Source organism: Endocarpon pusillum, assembly GCF_000464535.1.
Source record: "Endocarpon pusillum Z07020 unplaced genomic scaffold scaffold300, whole genome shotgun sequence".
Taxonomy (NCBI): domain Eukaryota; kingdom Fungi; phylum Ascomycota; class Eurotiomycetes; order Verrucariales; family Verrucariaceae; genus Endocarpon; species Endocarpon pusillum.
In genome coordinates, this window is record NW_006916276.1 from 40,444 (window position 1) to 58,927 (window position 18,484).

The following is an 18,484-nucleotide window of genomic DNA, read 5'->3' on the forward strand; positions in this document are numbered from 1 at the left end:
TTTAAATATTAAATAAAAGCTATTTAAGAGAATTTAGTTATTATTATTAATCTTAAATAATTGTAAATGCTTAAATTTATTATAAAGAGTGTTATTAGCCTTTTTAATACTCTCTAAATAATATTAATATTATATCTTATTATACTATAGCAAATTTATGTAAATACTATAACTAATACTTATCTCTTTCTAGTCTTCTCTTATTAAAGAGGCCATATCTAAGAGCCTTACGTTATGCTTAGCCAACTTCTTGAATGCTTATTCAAATTTAGCTTGTTAAGCTAGTCTATCCTTGATTCACAAGCAAATAAACATAGTAAGGCAAGCATCTTTATCTCTAGCCTATAAAATCAGGCTGCTTAACATTATAAGAGGCTGTAAAGGCGTTATAGCCCTTAATAGCGTTGCTGAACCCTTATATTGACCCTTACTATTAGCAGACTTGCAGAGCAGAGTATCCTGCTATTAAGCGCTATTAAAAAGATTAAGGTTAAGTATTAACCCCTTAGCTGACACTAAAATTACTATTAATATTACCTATAGAATTAACGAAGGCTATAGCTTTTTAACAAGCTCTTTCTCTTTCTCTTAAGTTATTTATTAAGCTAGAGATATAAAAGAATACGTTATACTAATACTAAGATTATCCTTAATAGCTTAATTTTATACTTAAAGATGCTCTTTATTAAGTTAAATATAATTATATAATAACTAGCAGATTATAATAAGGATTACTAAAATTAGGACAGCTCTATTACTTATATATATAACACTTATTAAGAGTTGCTATATAATTAATTATAATAGTTTATATAGCTTTTTTAACTACTTACTAGTATATACTAGTAATTATATATAACTTTTTTATATTTAAGGCTATTTTAGCCTTGTTATAAGCTCTTTTATAAACTATTAGTATTAGTAGGCCTTCTTTACTATATATACTTTTAATATTCTTATTAATAGCTTTAAAATTAGTTACTAAAGTAATATGTAAATAAGGTAAAGATAAGCTCTTTAAGGTAGTTAGTAGCTCTTATATCTTACTCTTAATAATAAATATATCTCCTTTATTATTAAGGGTATATAAAAAAGGCTTTTAAGCGCCTTTTTTGATACTTACCTTAAATCCACAAAATTTAGCGCTTTTGTTAGCTTTACACGCAGCGTTAGAGGCACATTAATAAGCATCTTGCTTAAAATGCTCAAAATTGAGCTTTGTCAACTTAATAAAGCTATTATAGATAGCTTTTTTACCTAAAACAACGCTCAACTCAATAGTATAAGGCTGAAAACTAATCTCCTTCTCCTCCGCCTCCTCTACCTCCTCCTCCTCTTCCTCCTCCTCCTCTGCCTCCTCCTGTTCCTCTTGCTCCTTCTTATCCTCCTGCTCCTCCTGCTGAGCTATAGAGCCATCGTCGTCACTTAATAAAGGCTCTAGACTCTCTGAGGCAAGAGAGATAGCCTTCTCTTGATGGAGAGAGACAGAAATAACAGAGGAGGAGGAGGAGGATTGAGCAGCCTGCGGTTTTTTCATCGAGAGCACTAGGCGTTTCGCAGGCTGTGCAGCCTTTTTCGAGCGCTTCAACTGCGTAGAGGGGGGCGCCGGGGTACTCAACGCAGGCTCATCGAGCCGCTGAGGGGCTTTGCCTGCATTTGAACGCTTACTGCGGCTCAACACCATGGTTTTCTATCCTGAAACTCAATAGGGAGATGCAGAGTACACAGCTATTGCTAAATTGAGCATTTACAAGCAAAATCTACGGCTATTTACCACGCAGTTGGCGATTCCTTCTTTTGACCGCTTTTTTGCCCCGCCAGCACAGCAATTTTTGGGTCGCGCCAAGGATTCGCAACACTTTTGGGACGGGCAGTACTGTAACTAGCCAGTGCTGGTAAGGGCAAACCTGTCAAGCCTAGGCATTTTAGGCCAGTCCAGAGGTCCAATCTACCATCCATCAGCCACAGTTTTATTCCCTCCACTTCGTAATTCAAGGAGAGTTCTGATTCTGCAGAGGTGGCAAGCTACGATGACGACCAAAGTGTGTCAATAAATTAACTACCTGATACACATGAACACCGTAAAAGTCAACGGCGCCTTTCATAGCGGTGGGTCATGAGTGGGCCACAGGGGTCAGGGCACCCCTCGTGGCAAATGATTGAGAATTTCTTTCACCCTTCGCCCTTTCGCAACGAATAGTGAATGTTTGTTCCCCTGGAAGCACGCTTAAGTCAGTTGCTTCTCTTATGTGCTAGCAGCTTCGGTGGGAGGTGATAGGAAATGGCTCTAGGCTCAACATTGATTCGAACATGAACCCCTTAATCAGTATCGCCTTCCCATTCACGTCTCTTCCATGTAGTCATCAGAGGTTTTCTGCCTTCTAACTCGTCAATTGTTTCTTCTCCCCCGATTTGCGCACTCGTTCTATATTGCTGGTGCTTTCCAGTCTTCTCTTTACTTCTATATACCAATCGTTAACACTGACATGTTTCTATGGTCGCTTTTTCTCCGATCGCTGTTAATAGCATGATCTCTGTTTGCATCACTGACCTCAGCAGCCACGGTGTCGAGCACAATCCTTGTGTTTGTGCGAGTTGCTGCTTCCGGAAGCTCGGCGACACCGGGTCTCAATGACTATGGCATTCCTTTCCAACTCGTCCTTGCCCCACAATCTGGAATCACACTGCCAACGCTTAGCCCCTTTGCCACGAACGGGAGCTATGGAGGTGTTATCGTCATGAACGAACTTGCTTGGGAAAACTCCCCCGGCTAGAGGAGCGCCTTCAAGACGGCACAATGGCAACAGCTGGACGACTACCAGCGGTATTTGGTATCTGAATGGCCAAACTTGATGTATATCTGAACCCTGATCTTGGCGTATAGTGCCGCAGCCGGTTTCGAGTTGCGAACGTTCTCAATATAGAGACCAGGTGTCACCACGGCTATAGCTAATACTGGCTGGTGTGATTCTGGTGTGGAACAGCTTGTTGGCTTTACCGACACGTCCGCCTTCCTACTGCGAACCTGAGAACGTAAGAGGCGAGCAGCATAGGTCTACTTAGCTGAGCTAACCATCTCTCAGGGGCGCCGACGTTAGTTCAAAAGGGTTGTGGGATTACCCAGCTACCATCACAGATCCAAGTATTGCAAAACAGGTCTCTCAATTCGGCCCTGGCGGACCTTTCTCCAGCAGCACCACTGCCACTATCATCAATGATTTCGGTAGCCGTCAGCAAATGGTATGGTTCATGACCTGGGCTACGAAGTGGTCGCAATCATCCAACTTCCTCACTCGATGAATCGTGGCTTGTCGAAGATTTTCTGCCGACCTTGGTTTAAAGAGCACATACAAATGTTCGACTCCGCATTTGTCGTCAGTTCCTCTCATCGTAAGCCTATTCACTGTTAGCAGTTCAGCAGCTGCCCTTTACTTGTGGCTATGCAGTAGTGCTAGTGGTCGGCGCTTGTGATATGAAACATGTAAGGCTTGTTGCATTTGGTGTACGGATGCTACAGCAGTCAATAAAGTTCTATCCGTTATTCCTCAGCCTTGCTCCGCCTAGCAGGGGCCCAGTCAGCAACAGCCCCTTCAAGTCGAGTTCTGAAAATAGATTGTTGCTGACACCTCCCTCGACCCTGCATACTACAGACTCCAGTTTTGCTCAGGATAAAGATTATCGAGACTGCTGGGAATTGAGCTGTTTTAACAGTCAATGAGGACAATATCGGTATGTTACTCAGCTCATTTCCTAACCTGCTCTCCTTACAGGGCTGTTGCAGTGGTCTGTGCTTCTCTGAAGTTGCCCTCGGAATGGACCGGAGCTGGGTGCCGAAAATAGTGGGACTTCCGTCCCACCCTCAAAACAACCCCCTTTTTTCTATCTTCTATTATTCAACCAATTGTTATTCAAATCAGCTGACAAATGGCCAGAATTCGCAAAACTAGTCGAAAAAACTGTCAACAGCCTGATTCGTCAATTTTGATACCCACAGAGCCTCCACGTGAGCCAAATACTATAGTCGATACTCCACGTCGTACGCGACTTCTTTGCGCCGCGTAGGCTACAGCTGGCAAATTACCCCGAAAAAAGCTATTCGAATCACTTGGTATACCAAAAACAACAGGCTATCGAATCCTCAAATCACAATCTACGCGCTGTGGCAATGACGTTTATAATCGTGGTCAAAAACGCGTTTTAGAACTCTATCAATGTAAGGCTATTGAGACGGTTAAAGATAGCTCATTTCGCGCTGCATCTGCCTCTTATTATGCCATAGCAAGCTCTATTGGCCTAGCTCAAGGATCTGAACGCGCAATTCAAAGAAATATGGCTCAGTTTAGAGTGGGCACCTATAGGGCACAACAGAAAAAATACATTCATTCCAAAAATGTCAAGATACGCGAAATATAGGGATTTGAACGTCGGTATTAGGATTTAGAGAAATTCAAGCAGTACAAATACAGTGACGAATGTCATTTTGCATATAGCTTACAACGTCAAGCTATAGTACATCGTTGACGCGGCAGAGAAACACGAAACGATTGAAACGGCGTAATCAAATTTGGCATGTATTTGCGTACATTGGATGGAATTACAAGAGTCCCCTACACTTCTACACAGGCGCAGGAGGAGGTGGACGGCTTACTCAAGCTGATTATCTCGTTTTTTTAGAAGAAGTTATTGCTCCTAATTGGGATAAGGATTGGATACTTCTAGAGGATAACGATAATGCTCATGGCACTCGTGGCAAGGCTGACAACAAAATCAAAAAGGCCAAAGCTCGTTTAGGGATCCAATAAGAAGCTAATTGCCCAGAATCGCCTGATTTGAACCCTATAGAGAGCATCTGGAGGTTGTTGAAGCAGAGGCTAAAGAATCGAGGCCTTATTACTGATCCAGAGGAGCTGCGGCGAGCAATTGAGGAGGAGTGGGATAAAATCACTCTGGAGGAGATCAATAAGGCAATTGCTACGATGCCCAAAAGAGTAGCTGCCGTAAATGAGCGAAATGGTCTTCCTATACCATTTTGAAGATAGAAGTAATAGAGTGGAGTGGGACGGAAGTCCCACTATTTTCGGCACCCAGCTCCGGACCGAGGGCCGAGCTGCCTTGTACTACTATGACTTCAAGCTTACGAGATAGAGCACAGACTGCCAAAACAAAACGCTTTCAAGGATTGCGGACGATTACATAACCAATCGGCAGAGAAGGATCCATAAGTTAGGGTTTCATCTCTCATAGATCAGCTGATTCTGAGCCTGTATCATGCAGGCCATGGAGCCCCAGGCCGTACCACGTAGTACGGCGGATCACTGTTAGGTTGGTACGACATCTCAGACGTTGAAATTTTATCGGTGAACCATCCAATCTGCTCTTACAGCACATATTGACAATCTTCGTATAAACTATAGTCGTATGATGCCACAGAAGACTAGGAGGTTAAGCTACTAGTAATATGGATATGATGAGATGGATTCAGTAGCGCATCTAGGATGCTGACTGACAAGTGTATAATAATTAGTAAACGTTGAGTAATCTCATTAGGGGAAATACCATTTGCCTATTTGGGTCATGTTGCATCTGAAACTGAAGCTGGATGCACATCAGCCCAATGATAGTGCGCCGTAACCCACGCTTCTTACCGGCCCCAGGGTCGAAATCATTATATTTCGAATCCTTGCCACCACAACTCGACGGACATAAGTCAGGTGAGTCGGATTTTTTCTCTCTCGATCAGGTTTTGGCCTGGTTCCCACGTAGATTTGCATCCGACGTCGGGGTGGAGGACTTTGCCTGCCATCGAAGCCGCTAGGCTCTTGATGACGCGAAAAGGAGACTGACAGTCACTATGATGTGGACGGTGAGAGAATATGAGAGGGGCCAAACTGATGAGGTGGATGAACTGAATTATCTATCCTGCAGATTCTGTCTCAGAAGGAGGAGCAGGCTAATCTACTGAGGCGCGCAGCCAGGTGACGCCAAGGAGTTGGCTGTACGCGTACGGCCAATTCCAACACAAACCCGTGGCAGTTTGGCGACGTGGTTGCTGGGAGGCCAGGAAAACTTTCGAACTTCCAGAAGTCGAATGGTTTTTTTTTCTGGTTTGGAAAGCATAGCTGTCTTCTAGCACATAGCTGTGGCGCAGAGACACCGCCTTCTCACAGTGCAGCATTATTTTCAAGCGAGCTTTGTTTTTGATCTTGGGCAAAGGGTGGCTTGAGCTAGAAAATGTAAAGTCAAATTTGGTCTCGATTCGCACAATCATTTTCCCAGCACATGTGCCTCGAAATAGAATGATTGAAGCTTGTGCAGATGGAATGGTGTTCATCAAATCCAATCATTCGTGCTTGGCGTGATGCAGCTGTCATTGGCTCTGCCTCACGACATGGTCTACGCGGACGGCGTTGCGCAGCTTGACGCTGGATGAGCACTCAAAAGGTGGGCCGGGAGCTGGAAAGTGAAATACTGCTTTGGGGGCCGGGATGAGGGTATAGAGGGAATCGTTATCCCATATATTGCGCCTCAAACGAATCAGCGCTGTTCCCTTTCCTCTCCCTTGAACTCATACCTTATACAATAGGTTCCAAAGAACGACGTGTACTATACCTCGGGCTGCCACTGTATACTTGCTTCCCATCAACACCGAGCACACAACCCGTCGTTATGCCGCAATACAATGATCGCAGTGGAAATTTTAACACTCTGGCAGCAGTACTTGGCTCTTTCTCCCTCTTGTCTGTGGTCCTACGATTCATCGCAAGATCGAGGGGAAAAGCACGTTATGGACCCGACGACTGGTGGGCAAGCACCAGTCTGGTAACTCTTCTCGCCTGGATGGGGGTTAGTGATCTGGAGTATGTCTGATCACCCGAATGTCTCTTTATCATGCTAACATTATGCTCAGCCGCTCAACATGGTTCTGGATATAAGGTTCTCTTATTACCCCCTCCAATCATGACGGATTATCTTAAGGTCATATGAGTTACCACCATTCTTGCATATATTGATCTGACAGCTTCTAGGGGTGTATATTTGACCGCCTTACTGAGCACAATACCAATCACAGCAGCCAAGTTAAGCGTACTCTATTTATATCCTCGATTGTTTTATCTCGAGAAGCGATTCTACACTGCAACCACCATAGTAGGTGTGCTATGCCTGCTCTGGTTCATTGCTGCCACGGTAGCAGTTCCGCTAAAATGTATCTCTGTCGACAAATCCTGGATTCCTCTCAGACCAGGGTCTTATTACAACATCCAAGTGTTAATGGTCGCCGTGGAGTGCCCGAATTCATTTCTTGACTTCCTTAATGTTGCTCTGCCAGTGGGTATCATCAGAGGGCTTCATCTGCTACTACGACGTCGAATCCTGATTTGCTTTATTTTCGCTTTGGGTGGTTTGTAGGTGCTCATGTATCTGACCACTGTCTTTTCAAATCCTCATAAATCACAGTGTTGGTGTGATTGGATTCATTCGAATCGCGATAGTCTACAGGCCCAACACACGTATGTTTTTTTGAACCCTTCACCCCTATCGTTGCCCTCTATCAATACTGACTCTCATCAAAGTCAACCTAACCCTCCTCAGAGGCTCAGACACTGGCTGCAAATCCAACTCTCCATCGCGGTCATCTGCGCTTCCCTCCCAACCTAAAGCCCTCTTTTGCCATCTGTCACAAGAGTGAAAAGATGGTACTCCTCCATGTCATCAGTCTTTCAGAAAAGACGGCAGAATTCCTTCTCGTCCTCGCCGTCTTCGAACCCCAAAATGGCCCTATACCCAAACTGCAAGAATCAAGCTCGACAACAGAAGGATCCGTATGGAAGCCTCAACGACGCTAGCGAGAAAACGGTAGGCACTAGCGTGGTAGGAGGAGGAGGAGGAGGAGGAGGAGGAGAAGGAACGGGAGGCAACTACCTGCACTATCAACAACATGTAGAAGGAGAAGAATCAGCAGCAGGAGCGGGTGCGGCGGTGGAGAGGTATCATTACTCTCCGGAGAATTCCCGGAGGTTGGGTCACCCTCTCCAATCTCCCAGATTCAGTGGGCATGGCATCCCCAAATCATGGTTTAGGCCTGCAATGGAAGGAGAGGGTCGGGCTTAAGAGCGCTCATGAAGGGTCGATCAGCGGTAGCTGAAGGGGGGAAGGGGGGTAAACGAAGGTCTGACGACGGAGAGGTTGATTCGCCTTTTGGTGATCTGTGCATCGGATGCGGACCAATACCCACCGACTTGGTGGTTTTGTGGAGTTCTTGTTGCAAGAAAAACGTCTCATGACGTATGAGAATGGAGTGTCGAGATTGTGAAGATAAAAACTCGCAGTAGGCATTGTCCCATCAGCGCGGCTTCTCGCTCTCAAACATTGAGATTATCCTAAAGGGTCCTAAATGATGCAGAGCACATTGATCCATGATATAGGTAGTCAAGCTCTCGAGTAGGGATGGTATCTTCAAATGTCCGGTGAAGCTCCGACATGCGAGGACATTCTACCAAGTAGCGCATGACGATTGGAGATATGGTCCTGGATGCGACATCGCCGGCCCAGCGGTAGCTCGATGTGCTATAGGAAATACTTCCTCTGTTTGTGCCGTACCTGTCCAGGGCGGCCCGTCCATCAAATCAGCCAAACAACCAGGCCAACCATATCAAAAGTCCAAACCCCAGGTCAGCCTTACTCGATGCCCTCACCGCACCAACATAGTACGACCGCCTACTTCTCCGAAAGACAGCATTCCTGGCTGTCTGCAGATCACGCCCGCGCCAGCACCTTCGCCCCATTTCCAGCCGCATTGATGACCATGACATGGTCATCCTCGAAGCACTCTACAGTGTTATCTTTCAGCCGCTCAACTGGACAGATATTCCTCCGGTACCGCGGCATCTCCCGCAGGTGGACCTCATGTGATACCAATACCACAATACTCACACCCGAATCTTGACCTCTTCAAACTCCAAACTCCATACTCCATTTCCAGTTTGTGACCTGAGTGCACGTGACTGTAACCTGAGCGATGAATCAGCAGCCCTGTGCAAGGAGGTTGTTCTGAGCCTGAGCAGGCCTGAGCATCAACTGAATTCTACCCTGAGCGTCTAACTGAATTCTACCCAGAGCGTCTTATGAGGGCCGGATTCTAGCCCCTCTCCCAACTGATAGAGCCTAATTTCATGTCCTTCAGACTTCAGATTGCCGGCGTCCAGATCTCAACCCTTGTCACTCACACCTACGCTTGGCTTGTCAGGAGGCAGGGTTGTGAGCGACGTGACAATCTAGCGTGACGAATAGGATACGACTCGCAGACGTAGAGCACTGTCAGCAATGGCGGCAAAGGAGTGCACTTTCTAATGTTCACATAATCTAAGGATAGAGAATCTCTCTATCTGAGATGCAGTGAGATCTGCCTATGCGACCTGCCGAATGATTCATGCCCTGGTGAATATCAGCCCGTTTCTCGACTCGAGAGTAGCCCCGTCGTCTCAGCCTTTCACCTCCTTCACGTGCATGCCTTTGATATGCCACTGTACGATCACGAGTCCGACGCCGAGTCCGACGACGAGGATGACGACGACGAGAATGATCCTGGCCCATCGGCGGTGGAGCCGCAGGGCGGCTCGTGGTCGGAGTTGTCCTCAGCCGGGCGGATGCGAAGAACTCCCCACATGCCTTGGGGTACTGCCCATTTGAGCACGCCATTGCGGTAGGCATGGTCGCCTTGGTGTGTTGGTGTGAACTCGAACGTCCTGACCGTGCCGCATGTGATGGCGGATTCAGAGGAGACCATTGGTGCTGTTTGCCTTCCAGCATTCGATCGGAAGCGGTGCTCCGGCCATACAACCCCGTGGACAGTGAAGCTATGGGCTCGCGGTTTGTCCAGCGCACCGACTAAGTGGAGGCGCACCTTGCGTCTCGCGGGCATCTGCCAGATTGGTGTGGCCGGTTCTTTATTGAGTGAGTAATCGCTGCCCCGTGGGTCAAAGATCGGGCCAATGGGTTCTGTGCGGTAGTTGAAACCCTTCTGGCCTTGGTCTTCGTGCTCTGCCTCACCGGCTTCTTCGGCGGGGGGGTCGGGGAGCGGGAAGCCCGGCTTGCCGTTGGCGTTGAGAAACAGTCGTAGACCATCCTGCATCAGCAGCACCATCTCCTCGGTTATACCGCCTATTCCTGTAGGGTCGTCGCCATTGCGCGTTACGGTCATGCGTGGTCCGTGCCACCGCTCGACGTCCAGATCGGCTGTCGCCTCACCGGGCAAAACAGGGTGTGGTATAGCGTCGGCGGGCAACACCACGAGGGCACCAACGAGGCCGTGGTGGCGGTGGTTGCGGAAGTCGGCCATGTCCTGAAGCAGGATAGGTCCGAGAGGATCAGGGCTGTTGCTAGGGCGGCTGGTATTCCAGCGGTACTCCCGCACTTGGCCGGGTGGCACAGTCTGAGGTGGGTTCAATCCGATGGTGGCTCCGTCATGCATTCTCACGTCGTATGTGACGAGGTCGGCATGCAGTGACACATGCCGGGATACGGGTCGATCGCGTCGTTCTAGGGGCACCTCGGGCGCGAAGGGCTCGACGCGAAGGTTGTTAGGTAGGCAGTTCTTAAGCTCGACCACAACATCGTCGCCCTCTTGGCACCAGAGCACAAGGGGTTCAAGGCGTTCCGGCGTGCTGAGATCGATGGCCGGGCAATGCGAGGTGAAGTGGTCGACCACCTCGTAGACAAGTGCGTGGGGGTCGATGATGTCGTCTCGGTACAACAGGTTCGCGGGTCTGGCTTGGATGCGAAACCGGCGTTCTTTCGACGCGGGGGCTGACGGCTGAGAGGAGGCTGCGCACTCCTCAATCTGCTCCTGGCCTGGTCCATCTGTGGAGACGGAAGCGAGTGTGACGAGATCGAAGTGGGAGCCGGCAGGAGGCCGGTCAAATGCGCGGATCAATCCCCAGCAGCCGAGCCACAGGTCGTCAGCTCCAGACAGCTTGTACATGTAGTCGCCGGGAGTAAGAGGCGCTTGGTTGATAAAGGTAAATGCTTCGGCGATGCCGGTCGTCTGTTGGTTACGGATGATGGAGTCAATCTGCTCGCGGAAGCGCACCCAACGCAGGGCGTGAATCTGGAAGCTATGCGACTCCTCGTGGGACCCCTGCAGAAGCCTGATCCAGATGGGGTCCCCGGCGTAGGTTTTGAAGACGGTGGTGTCTGGATCACCATGAACACGTGAGTTAAACCAATTGGACGGGTCGCCGGTGCGTTACGATAGTGCAGGCCCATCACGCCCTGGTCGCCGTGCCCACCGGGCTGGGCGGGAGGGTTGAGTGCACGATGGCGCCGGTCCCACGCGGGGATAAAGTCAGCGATCCCGATGCAGAACTCACGGAACCATGGTGGCTCGCGGCTGTCGTTGGGGTGGCGCTTGGCGACCGGGCTCAATGTGGTGGAGGAAGCTCGAGCCGGCGGGTTCAACGAGGAGGCCACCAAAGAGCCCGTGTTTCTGCCGATAGTTCGCGAACAAGTGATCGTGGAAGAAGATGGTGCCAAACTCCTGATCCGCCCACCAACGGTACACCATCTTGCGGCCGTGCCTGGCTCCGCTCATGTAGTTCCAGCCCACACTCGCACCGTCGGCGCAGATAGGATCGAATTTGACCATGTGGACGTGGAGAGAGCACTCACCCTCCCATGGCAGCGCCTCACAGGGCGGGAATGCGTGGTCAAACTCCGTCTCCTCGATCCGTTCCGGCGTGTCGTTGCGCAATGTGAGATTGAGGATCTGGCCGTGCTGCGCGCGGAAGAAGAGTGGCTCAATAGGGCCAGGCCGGTCGCCCGGGTCCCCTTCGGTGGGCAGATAGTAGAGATGGCCGTGCTTGTCGTGCCATCCGTGGCTGTTGTAGTCGATACGCCGCTGCGCAACAACAACATCGTGGCACACCTGGGCGGACGTGTTCCTCCTGAAGCGAAAGTCGTCGACCCACTCCTGCTGTTGCTGCTTAGCCAGGCGGTTCCGGGTAAACAGTTCACCTGGCACCGGAAACTCGTTAAATGCCTTCCTCTCAAGTGCTGTCGGAAATGGGCGGTAGTCAAAGTCCGGCGGCATGTCGGCCCCTAAAAGAGACGTGACGTGGCAGGGCAGCTCAAACTGCTGGCCGGGTCGATCATTACCGAGCTTTTCTTCCTGTTTGAATTCGCGATCAGGCCAGGGCGGCCTCGGCGATTTCTGTCGCACGGTCCCGGGGATGTATAGCGGATAGCCGGGTTGATCAGGGGTAGGGGCAGGTGGAGGCTTGCGTCCCTGCAGAGGAAGAAGCGCGTCAATGCGCGTGTTGTCTGGATAGCGCCCGATCCGACGGCCAGCGTATACGGGGTCGTCGCTCTGCAGGTGCTGACCATCCTGGCCGTACTGGCGAGTTTCGAATGTACGAAACATACCCCACATACCCTCATGAAAGTGCGGGTACAAATGACAGTGCCAGATCACGTCGCCAGCAACCTGGTGACGGTTCCCGGCGCCCCAGAGAGGTTCAATCGTATGCCCAGTCTGCGGGCTGATGGAGATAGCATCAATGCGCGGCGATTGAGCATCCTGTGGCACCGCATGCCATTCGTAGAGGTGCAGATGAAAGACATGCGTCTCTTTGACTGCGGCGTGGACCAGGCGGATGCGGACCGGATCACCAATATACGCGCGAAGAATGGGAGTAACAGGGTCGCCAAACATCCACGAACTGTGGTGTTGCTCCTCGTTGAGCACTGGACGCTCCAGAAGGTGTCCTGTCCGAAGCAGCCGCCACAGAGTCCTCTCGCGATTGATCATGGGTTCGGCGCGGTATGAAATGGGCATGATCGGTAGATTGTCGTGCCCGCCACCACCGTCACCGTGGGCGATGTCTCGGTGATCGTTGCCGTGCGCATCGCAGGGACTCGGCTCTAGCGCGCCGTGCGCGGGCACAAACTCAGGCTCGTCGTGGAAGAAGACTACAAACTCGCGGTGGGCCTCCTTTTCAAAGCAGACATACTCCCGCGGCGGGGGCCACTCATAGTCGGCCAATGACGTGTCCGACTCAGGCATATCTCTCGGGCTCTGTCCAGCAGGGAGCACGTCAAGATAGAGTCCATCGAGTTGCTCAAAGCGCCCGCTTCCATCTGGCCCGTGTGAAGCGAGGCCGGTTGTGGGATCCCGCCACGTCGTGCCCGGTGGCTCAACAACAAGTGCACCAAACAAGCCGTGCACGTTGGTCCCATTCTCGTCGCCCGAGTAGTTGCCGCCGTCATGGAATGGGAAAACCCCTTCGTGATCACAGGACCAGATGTACTCCCATGTGCCCCCGGGTGGAGCCAAGCTTGAGGGATTGGAAGCGACGTCCGAGCCGTCTGCAGTGACCACATCGTATCCACCGGCCACGAGGTGCAGGCCAACTGCTCGGTCTCGGATGCAATTGTGTAACGTGACCGTCATCTTCTCGCCCTGACGCGCCCTCAGCACCAACGGCCGCACCAGCGGATGCGGTTGCTTGGCTTGCTGAGGCGTCACAGGTAGCTCGACTCCGATCTTTCCGGCGCGTTCATAGGCCTTTGCGGACAGATCCTCCAGCAGGTCGTCAGGGGAACCGTCTGTTCGCGGCTGTCCCACCCGCGCCAATGCCCGTATGTATTTCAGTATTAGGAGGTTGTCGTACAGCGCGAATATCATGCCGTTGTGGTCATGATCCCCTTCCCGGTTGTAGTAGATCGTGATTGGAAATGCAACGACATCATAATGGATTGTTGGCTGGCGGCTGTTATCGACCTTAGGTCCAGATGTCGTGTCAGGTAGCGAGCTCGAGTCGCCGCTGCCTGAGCGGGATGACTGGCTGCCCTGCATGTGTCCGCCCTGGACTCGGAACATTCTTTGTTCCTGACTTGATATTATATGTCTGGGAAAATACGTTCGAATTCAACTAGGATGCAAAGTTAGAGAAATTGTCTTCCTACCAGAGGAAACGGCAGATACTTATAGGAAGGATGGGGTCCGGTTGACTCTCTCTTTTTCTCCAGTTTAATCTTGTTCAGCTGACGCTGGTTGCCTGAACACCCTCCAGCTAACCCTACAATCCTCATTACGAGAGGGGGCTGGGGCCTATCACGCTCCTTCGCCATAGTGGCTTAATTCTTCAAGAAGTCGAGCCATGTGAGCGTCCAAGTTCGCCTGATTGAGCACTCGTAAGGGCTGACGGGTGACACACACCCCTCTAGGTCTTGGAATCACACCCAACCGCTTGGTAACTCGGCCTGGCCTTCAACTTCAATAGCAATTGCCCACGTTCTTCTGTGTAACGTTATCACACTCTTTATACATCTCAATAGGCGACATAGAATTTTTAGGTACGCCTTGAAGTGAGGTCGGAGGGCCCGACTAGTAGCTGGTCCACATACGTAGTATAACAAAAGGGAACCTGCGTCAGCCTTGTTTTGTGTCATAGTTTCGTACTGCAGAACACCACAAACGAAAAGCCCAGATTAGTAGTGCACAAGCTCATTGGATTAGAAGTCTTAGACTTGACCTAGACTTGACCTGAAGTCATGTGCGGTTCCTCTTTCCCCCTTTTCCACTGCGCGACTTAGAGTACTCGCGTCTGTTTTTCGACGACAGACAGCCTTTCTTGAGCTACTGTCTGCTCTTTGGCACAAATTACCACGGTCCTGATTCCTCCTGCAATTCCGAGGGAGAAAGATCGAGCTGGTGACACATTACAGCTCGAAGGACCGTGTAGACTTCCTTCAGAGACGACATCCTATTTCGTAAACGTTAGTGAGGAGACCAAGACAGAACGAAGTACGTAGTAATTTGGCAAGGGCACCAGCTACACCTTCTGGCTTCTTGATTGGCTTTCCTAACGCGCCACACACGGACGCCTTAGAGGGCCCAGAACTCTTTTCAATGGCGTCGTTCGTGATTCTTGTCGATCAGAGCCTTTGAGATGTGTCAGGGTTCGCGCTATTGTACGCTGCTCACGTGCATAGCTTTTCTAGTGGGCCGCCTCAAGGCTGCGCCAACTGATTAGAGAAAGGGAGACAAAACAACTGAACCATCAGCGCGCTATTTGGAATTGAACTAATTCATTTTATCCCCTCACTAGCCCAATTTTCACAAGCGGCCTCCTCGCCGCTCAAGCCCCTTTGAGATCTGAATTTGAGTACTAATGCTGTTCTAATACTGTTCCATAGTGATGAAGTTGTAGACAGATAGTGCGCTTCTAGAAAGGGAGACAAATCGACTGAACTATTAAAGCACTATTAGGAATTGAACCTAATTCATTTCATCTCCTCACTATTAGTATAGCCTTTTCAAGCACCATCCTATCTAATTAGGACCTGGTGTTGTCGATCTGAGCCTTTGTGATATTTGGTAGTATTAGTATTAGCTCGTTGGTGACTGGGCGTGATTGTTCAATCAATAATGGCGCTAAATGATCCATTCAACACCTCTATCTCCCGGTGGAGGGATAACCCGGCCAATGACAAACAAGGGCTCATCATTGACCGCGAGAAAGAAGTTCATCCTTCTGTATCGTCTTCTAGAAATCTGCTTTTCTTCTTGCCTGCTTCTCTGAAGAAACAGTAGTGCTTTCATCAAGTAAGCTGACTTACCACAAAGTAGACCTTCGTGAAGACAGAGTTAGACCCGGTTTTCTCCATTTCCACCAGAAATAGGGACGAATTCTACGACGTGTAAGCCGTTGCTGGATTCGGCACTTGACCTTTACATAGTACCAGGCTGTATTACCTCTCAAGCGGCTGGGAGGATAAGACAAGAAATCCATCACCGTGGACAGCGCCAAAAAAGGTCTTCGCAGAAGAGTCTAAACGCGGAACATTACATATAGAAATTCGCTAATTCTCAGTATAAATTGTTAGTTATATTATTATTTTCTACTAAGTACTCCGTAACTTACTCCTTGTGGGGAAGGAGTATTTGTTAGCCGCACTCGAGTGTACGGAACATACTACTAGTAGTACTAGTAGGCTGCCAAGGCCTAAGGTCCCTAAATGGAGCTCTAGCTGAGCATCGTGTAGAGTTAATCAAATTCATACGACTACGACAGCAGACATGAATAAGAGCAGGTATCTAACAATAGTAAGGACCCAAAACTGGGACTGAGCAAGGGTGAGGTGAAGTAAGCAGCCTGAGTAGCACTTGGATGGAGTCTGAGCACGAGGATGAGTACTACGTAGAGGACATCAAGATCCGAGCTGTGGCGATGCTGAGTGAGTGAAGGCTGAGCCGAAGTGGAGCCGGAAAGGAAGTGCTTAGCCACCGCCCAACCAGAACAGGGCATCAGACTGGGTCAAGATTGGTGTGCTAATCGTATAAGTAGTCGTGCAGGTGAAGGTTGGCGATCTGGCTTCTACGTAGGTTACTTACTGTACACGTCTTCAACAAAATCGCGAGGCTCATTGAAGTCGGGCCACTGTATACGCTGGGCGGAAAGGAGCAAACCTTCAATCTGCTACTCGTCGACACGGGAGTGCAATTCGGGTGTTTTGCTAATGATAACCCCTTCCTGGTCAAGGTAATTCTTCCGGAGCACGTCCTTTGTATTGTTGTTCATTTCCAATTAGATCGCACTTCGGTCCGCTTCATCGGTGGTCTTCCCGTCCGCAAGTGCTTGCCTTATCAAGTGCATAGCTATGCTGCTTCCGCGGTCGATCGCGCGCTAATACGCGTTTCGTACTCTATCCGCATTATAAGCTTTAGTTCGGCAATTCCAAGTCGAGCCCATGCATTAGCATACTTGGGGCCATGCTGCGTCACGATGTAAGCATAGTCGCGAGCGTCTTCAAACTTCTGCAGAGACAAAAATGCGGCTAACCTGTTAACGGGATAAAATTCGCTTCAAAGATTGATCTTCTTGTCTCCGGTGTATGTGTGAATTGCTTTACGAAATTGCTTGTTTTCATGGCTTCATTGCTCTGCCATTTCAAATATTCTGCCCTGATTTGCTCCGCCAGAATCTTTGGTTTCTTGACGTCTGCCATCGAAATTTGGTATCCGTAAGGATGATCTCAACATTCCTGAAACATAAGCTGGCAATGATCAGTGAAGCCAAGGTTTAGGTGTGAATCTGGTGAGCGAAGCATCTGAATGATGCTCCAAGAGTAAGGTCAGTTCTTTGCTGAGATAATCTGCCAGAGAAAGTTCCGAATATCAATAATCTCCTTTTTGCGTCCACTCCACTCGGTCGCAACGCTTGACGTCGAAGTGAAATCAGCGAATACGTGCCGTCGATTAGGTAGGCTGTAAGAAACTAGTGGCCGCAATGACTGCTCTATCTTAAGCAAGCTATAGTGCTTACAACTGGATAAGCAGGGTCAGACAGACGCCAACAGTGTTCGTATAGGTGGCTCACGGTTAGAACACCTTTACTCTTCCCTACGATATAGAGCTCGAGTGCCTTCGATGCTTTAGGTAGCTCATCGATCTTTGCTTCGGGCTCCTTCCTATGAGTAATCACCTTAGTGCCATCTGCGTAGCCTTGCGGGATAGCGTTTGCCTCTTTAGCAATTATCCGCGCATCCTTGGGTAAGGCAGATGGCGCGGCGGTGGTTGACTGGAGTGTCCCGAGCTTCATACTCGCCGTCTCCGTAATGTTCTCACCTTCATCGGCAGTCGCCTCCTGAAGTAAGTGCAAGGCTTGGGGTTCCTCGCTTTGGTCGATATCACCGCTCATTAGGATTGCACCTTTAGATTTCGCATCCGCGAACAAGCTCTCCAAGTTGTCGTTGAAATCCTTGATCACTAGCACCATCACTTGGCACTTCTTCTTGTCTAAAACTGCCCGTACCACATGTGTCCCTCCCAAGGGTGTTGTCCTCTGTCGCTTTTTCGCCAACCAACGTAGACTACTGTAAGCCCGCTTTATGGATAACGTCCAGGACTAACTTTGACCCTGTCGGAGAACTGTCGCCACCTGATTCATTTGATGCGCTAGGCACCATTGTTCGAAAGCCATATAGGGTTTGCGAAGACGTGGTGAACGCAGCCCAGAACTCGAAGCACAGTTTCGTGAATATCTGCTCGATTGAATCGAGCATCTGGACCTGGCCTTTCCTGCTCAACCTCGCTGAGACCTGCTGAAACTCCCTTGGCCAATGGTCGAACTCTCTCAACCTCTGTTTTGACACGAAGTAGTTCATAGTCCATCCCGTACTTTTTACTTGAATCAACAAAGTCGAAAATCTGGACACTAGTGTGTCATGGCGACTACCACGCCTGTTACAAGACCTGCAACCGGGGTCATTGCGCACCGCAGGTAGGCGAGGAAAAACTGAGCAAATGAGTGCTCGATAGACAGCCAGCCTCGTCCATTGGGAATTGTGGTATATGTTTTGTCTTCAGCCTTGCTGCAAAACAGGACTTTCTACCAAGCCTTCTAGTGAGGAGGTCACATCAACCTTAACTCTTGCCAATCATTTGCCGCTTTGACAATCAGATCAGGCTTATAGGTTGAAGTGGCGG

General features: G+C 49.4%; 5 protein-coding genes across 5 annotated transcripts; 2 read left to right on the top strand and 3 right to left on the bottom strand.

Moving 5' to 3' along the window:
* Positions 1-1,180: 1,180 nt before the first annotated feature.
* Positions 1,181-1,684, bottom strand: EPUS_07448 (uncharacterized protein; the record flags this gene model as incomplete). Its single annotated transcript, XM_007804172.1, has 1 exon — positions 1,181-1,684. One exon carries the CDS (start codon positions 1,682-1,684, stop codon positions 1,181-1,183), a length of 504 nt encoding a protein of 167 aa, XP_007802363.1.
* A 1,113-nt stretch (positions 1,685-2,797) lies between these two features.
* Positions 2,798-3,300, top strand: EPUS_07449 (uncharacterized protein; the record flags this gene model as incomplete). The annotated part of the gene is made up of 3 exons (XM_007804173.1): positions 2,798-2,831; positions 2,985-3,033; positions 3,084-3,300. 3 exons carry the CDS (start codon positions 2,798-2,800, stop codon positions 3,298-3,300), a joined length of 300 nt encoding a protein of 99 aa, XP_007802364.1.
* Positions 3,301-7,770: 4,470 nt separating this feature from the next.
* Positions 7,771-8,109, top strand: EPUS_07450 (uncharacterized protein; the record flags this gene model as incomplete). Its single annotated transcript, XM_007804174.1, has 1 exon — positions 7,771-8,109. One exon carries the CDS (start codon positions 7,771-7,773, stop codon positions 8,107-8,109), a length of 339 nt encoding a protein of 112 aa, XP_007802365.1.
* Positions 8,110-9,529: 1,420 nt separating this feature from the next.
* On the bottom strand, positions 9,530-13,873 carry EPUS_07451 (uncharacterized protein; the record flags this gene model as incomplete). Its single annotated transcript, XM_007804175.1, has 3 exons — positions 9,530-11,190; positions 11,247-11,482; positions 11,532-13,873. The coding sequence occupies 3 exons, from the start codon at positions 13,871-13,873 to the stop codon at positions 9,530-9,532; spliced, it is 4,239 nt and encodes a 1,412-aa protein (XP_007802366.1).
* Positions 13,874-17,299: 3,426 nt separating this feature from the next.
* EPUS_07452 (uncharacterized protein) lies at positions 17,300-17,774 on the bottom strand (the record flags this gene model as incomplete). The annotated part of the gene is made up of 2 exons (XM_007804176.1): positions 17,300-17,308; positions 17,376-17,774. 2 exons carry the CDS (start codon positions 17,772-17,774, stop codon positions 17,300-17,302), a joined length of 408 nt encoding a protein of 135 aa, XP_007802367.1.
* Positions 17,775-18,484: the final 710 nt, after the last annotated feature.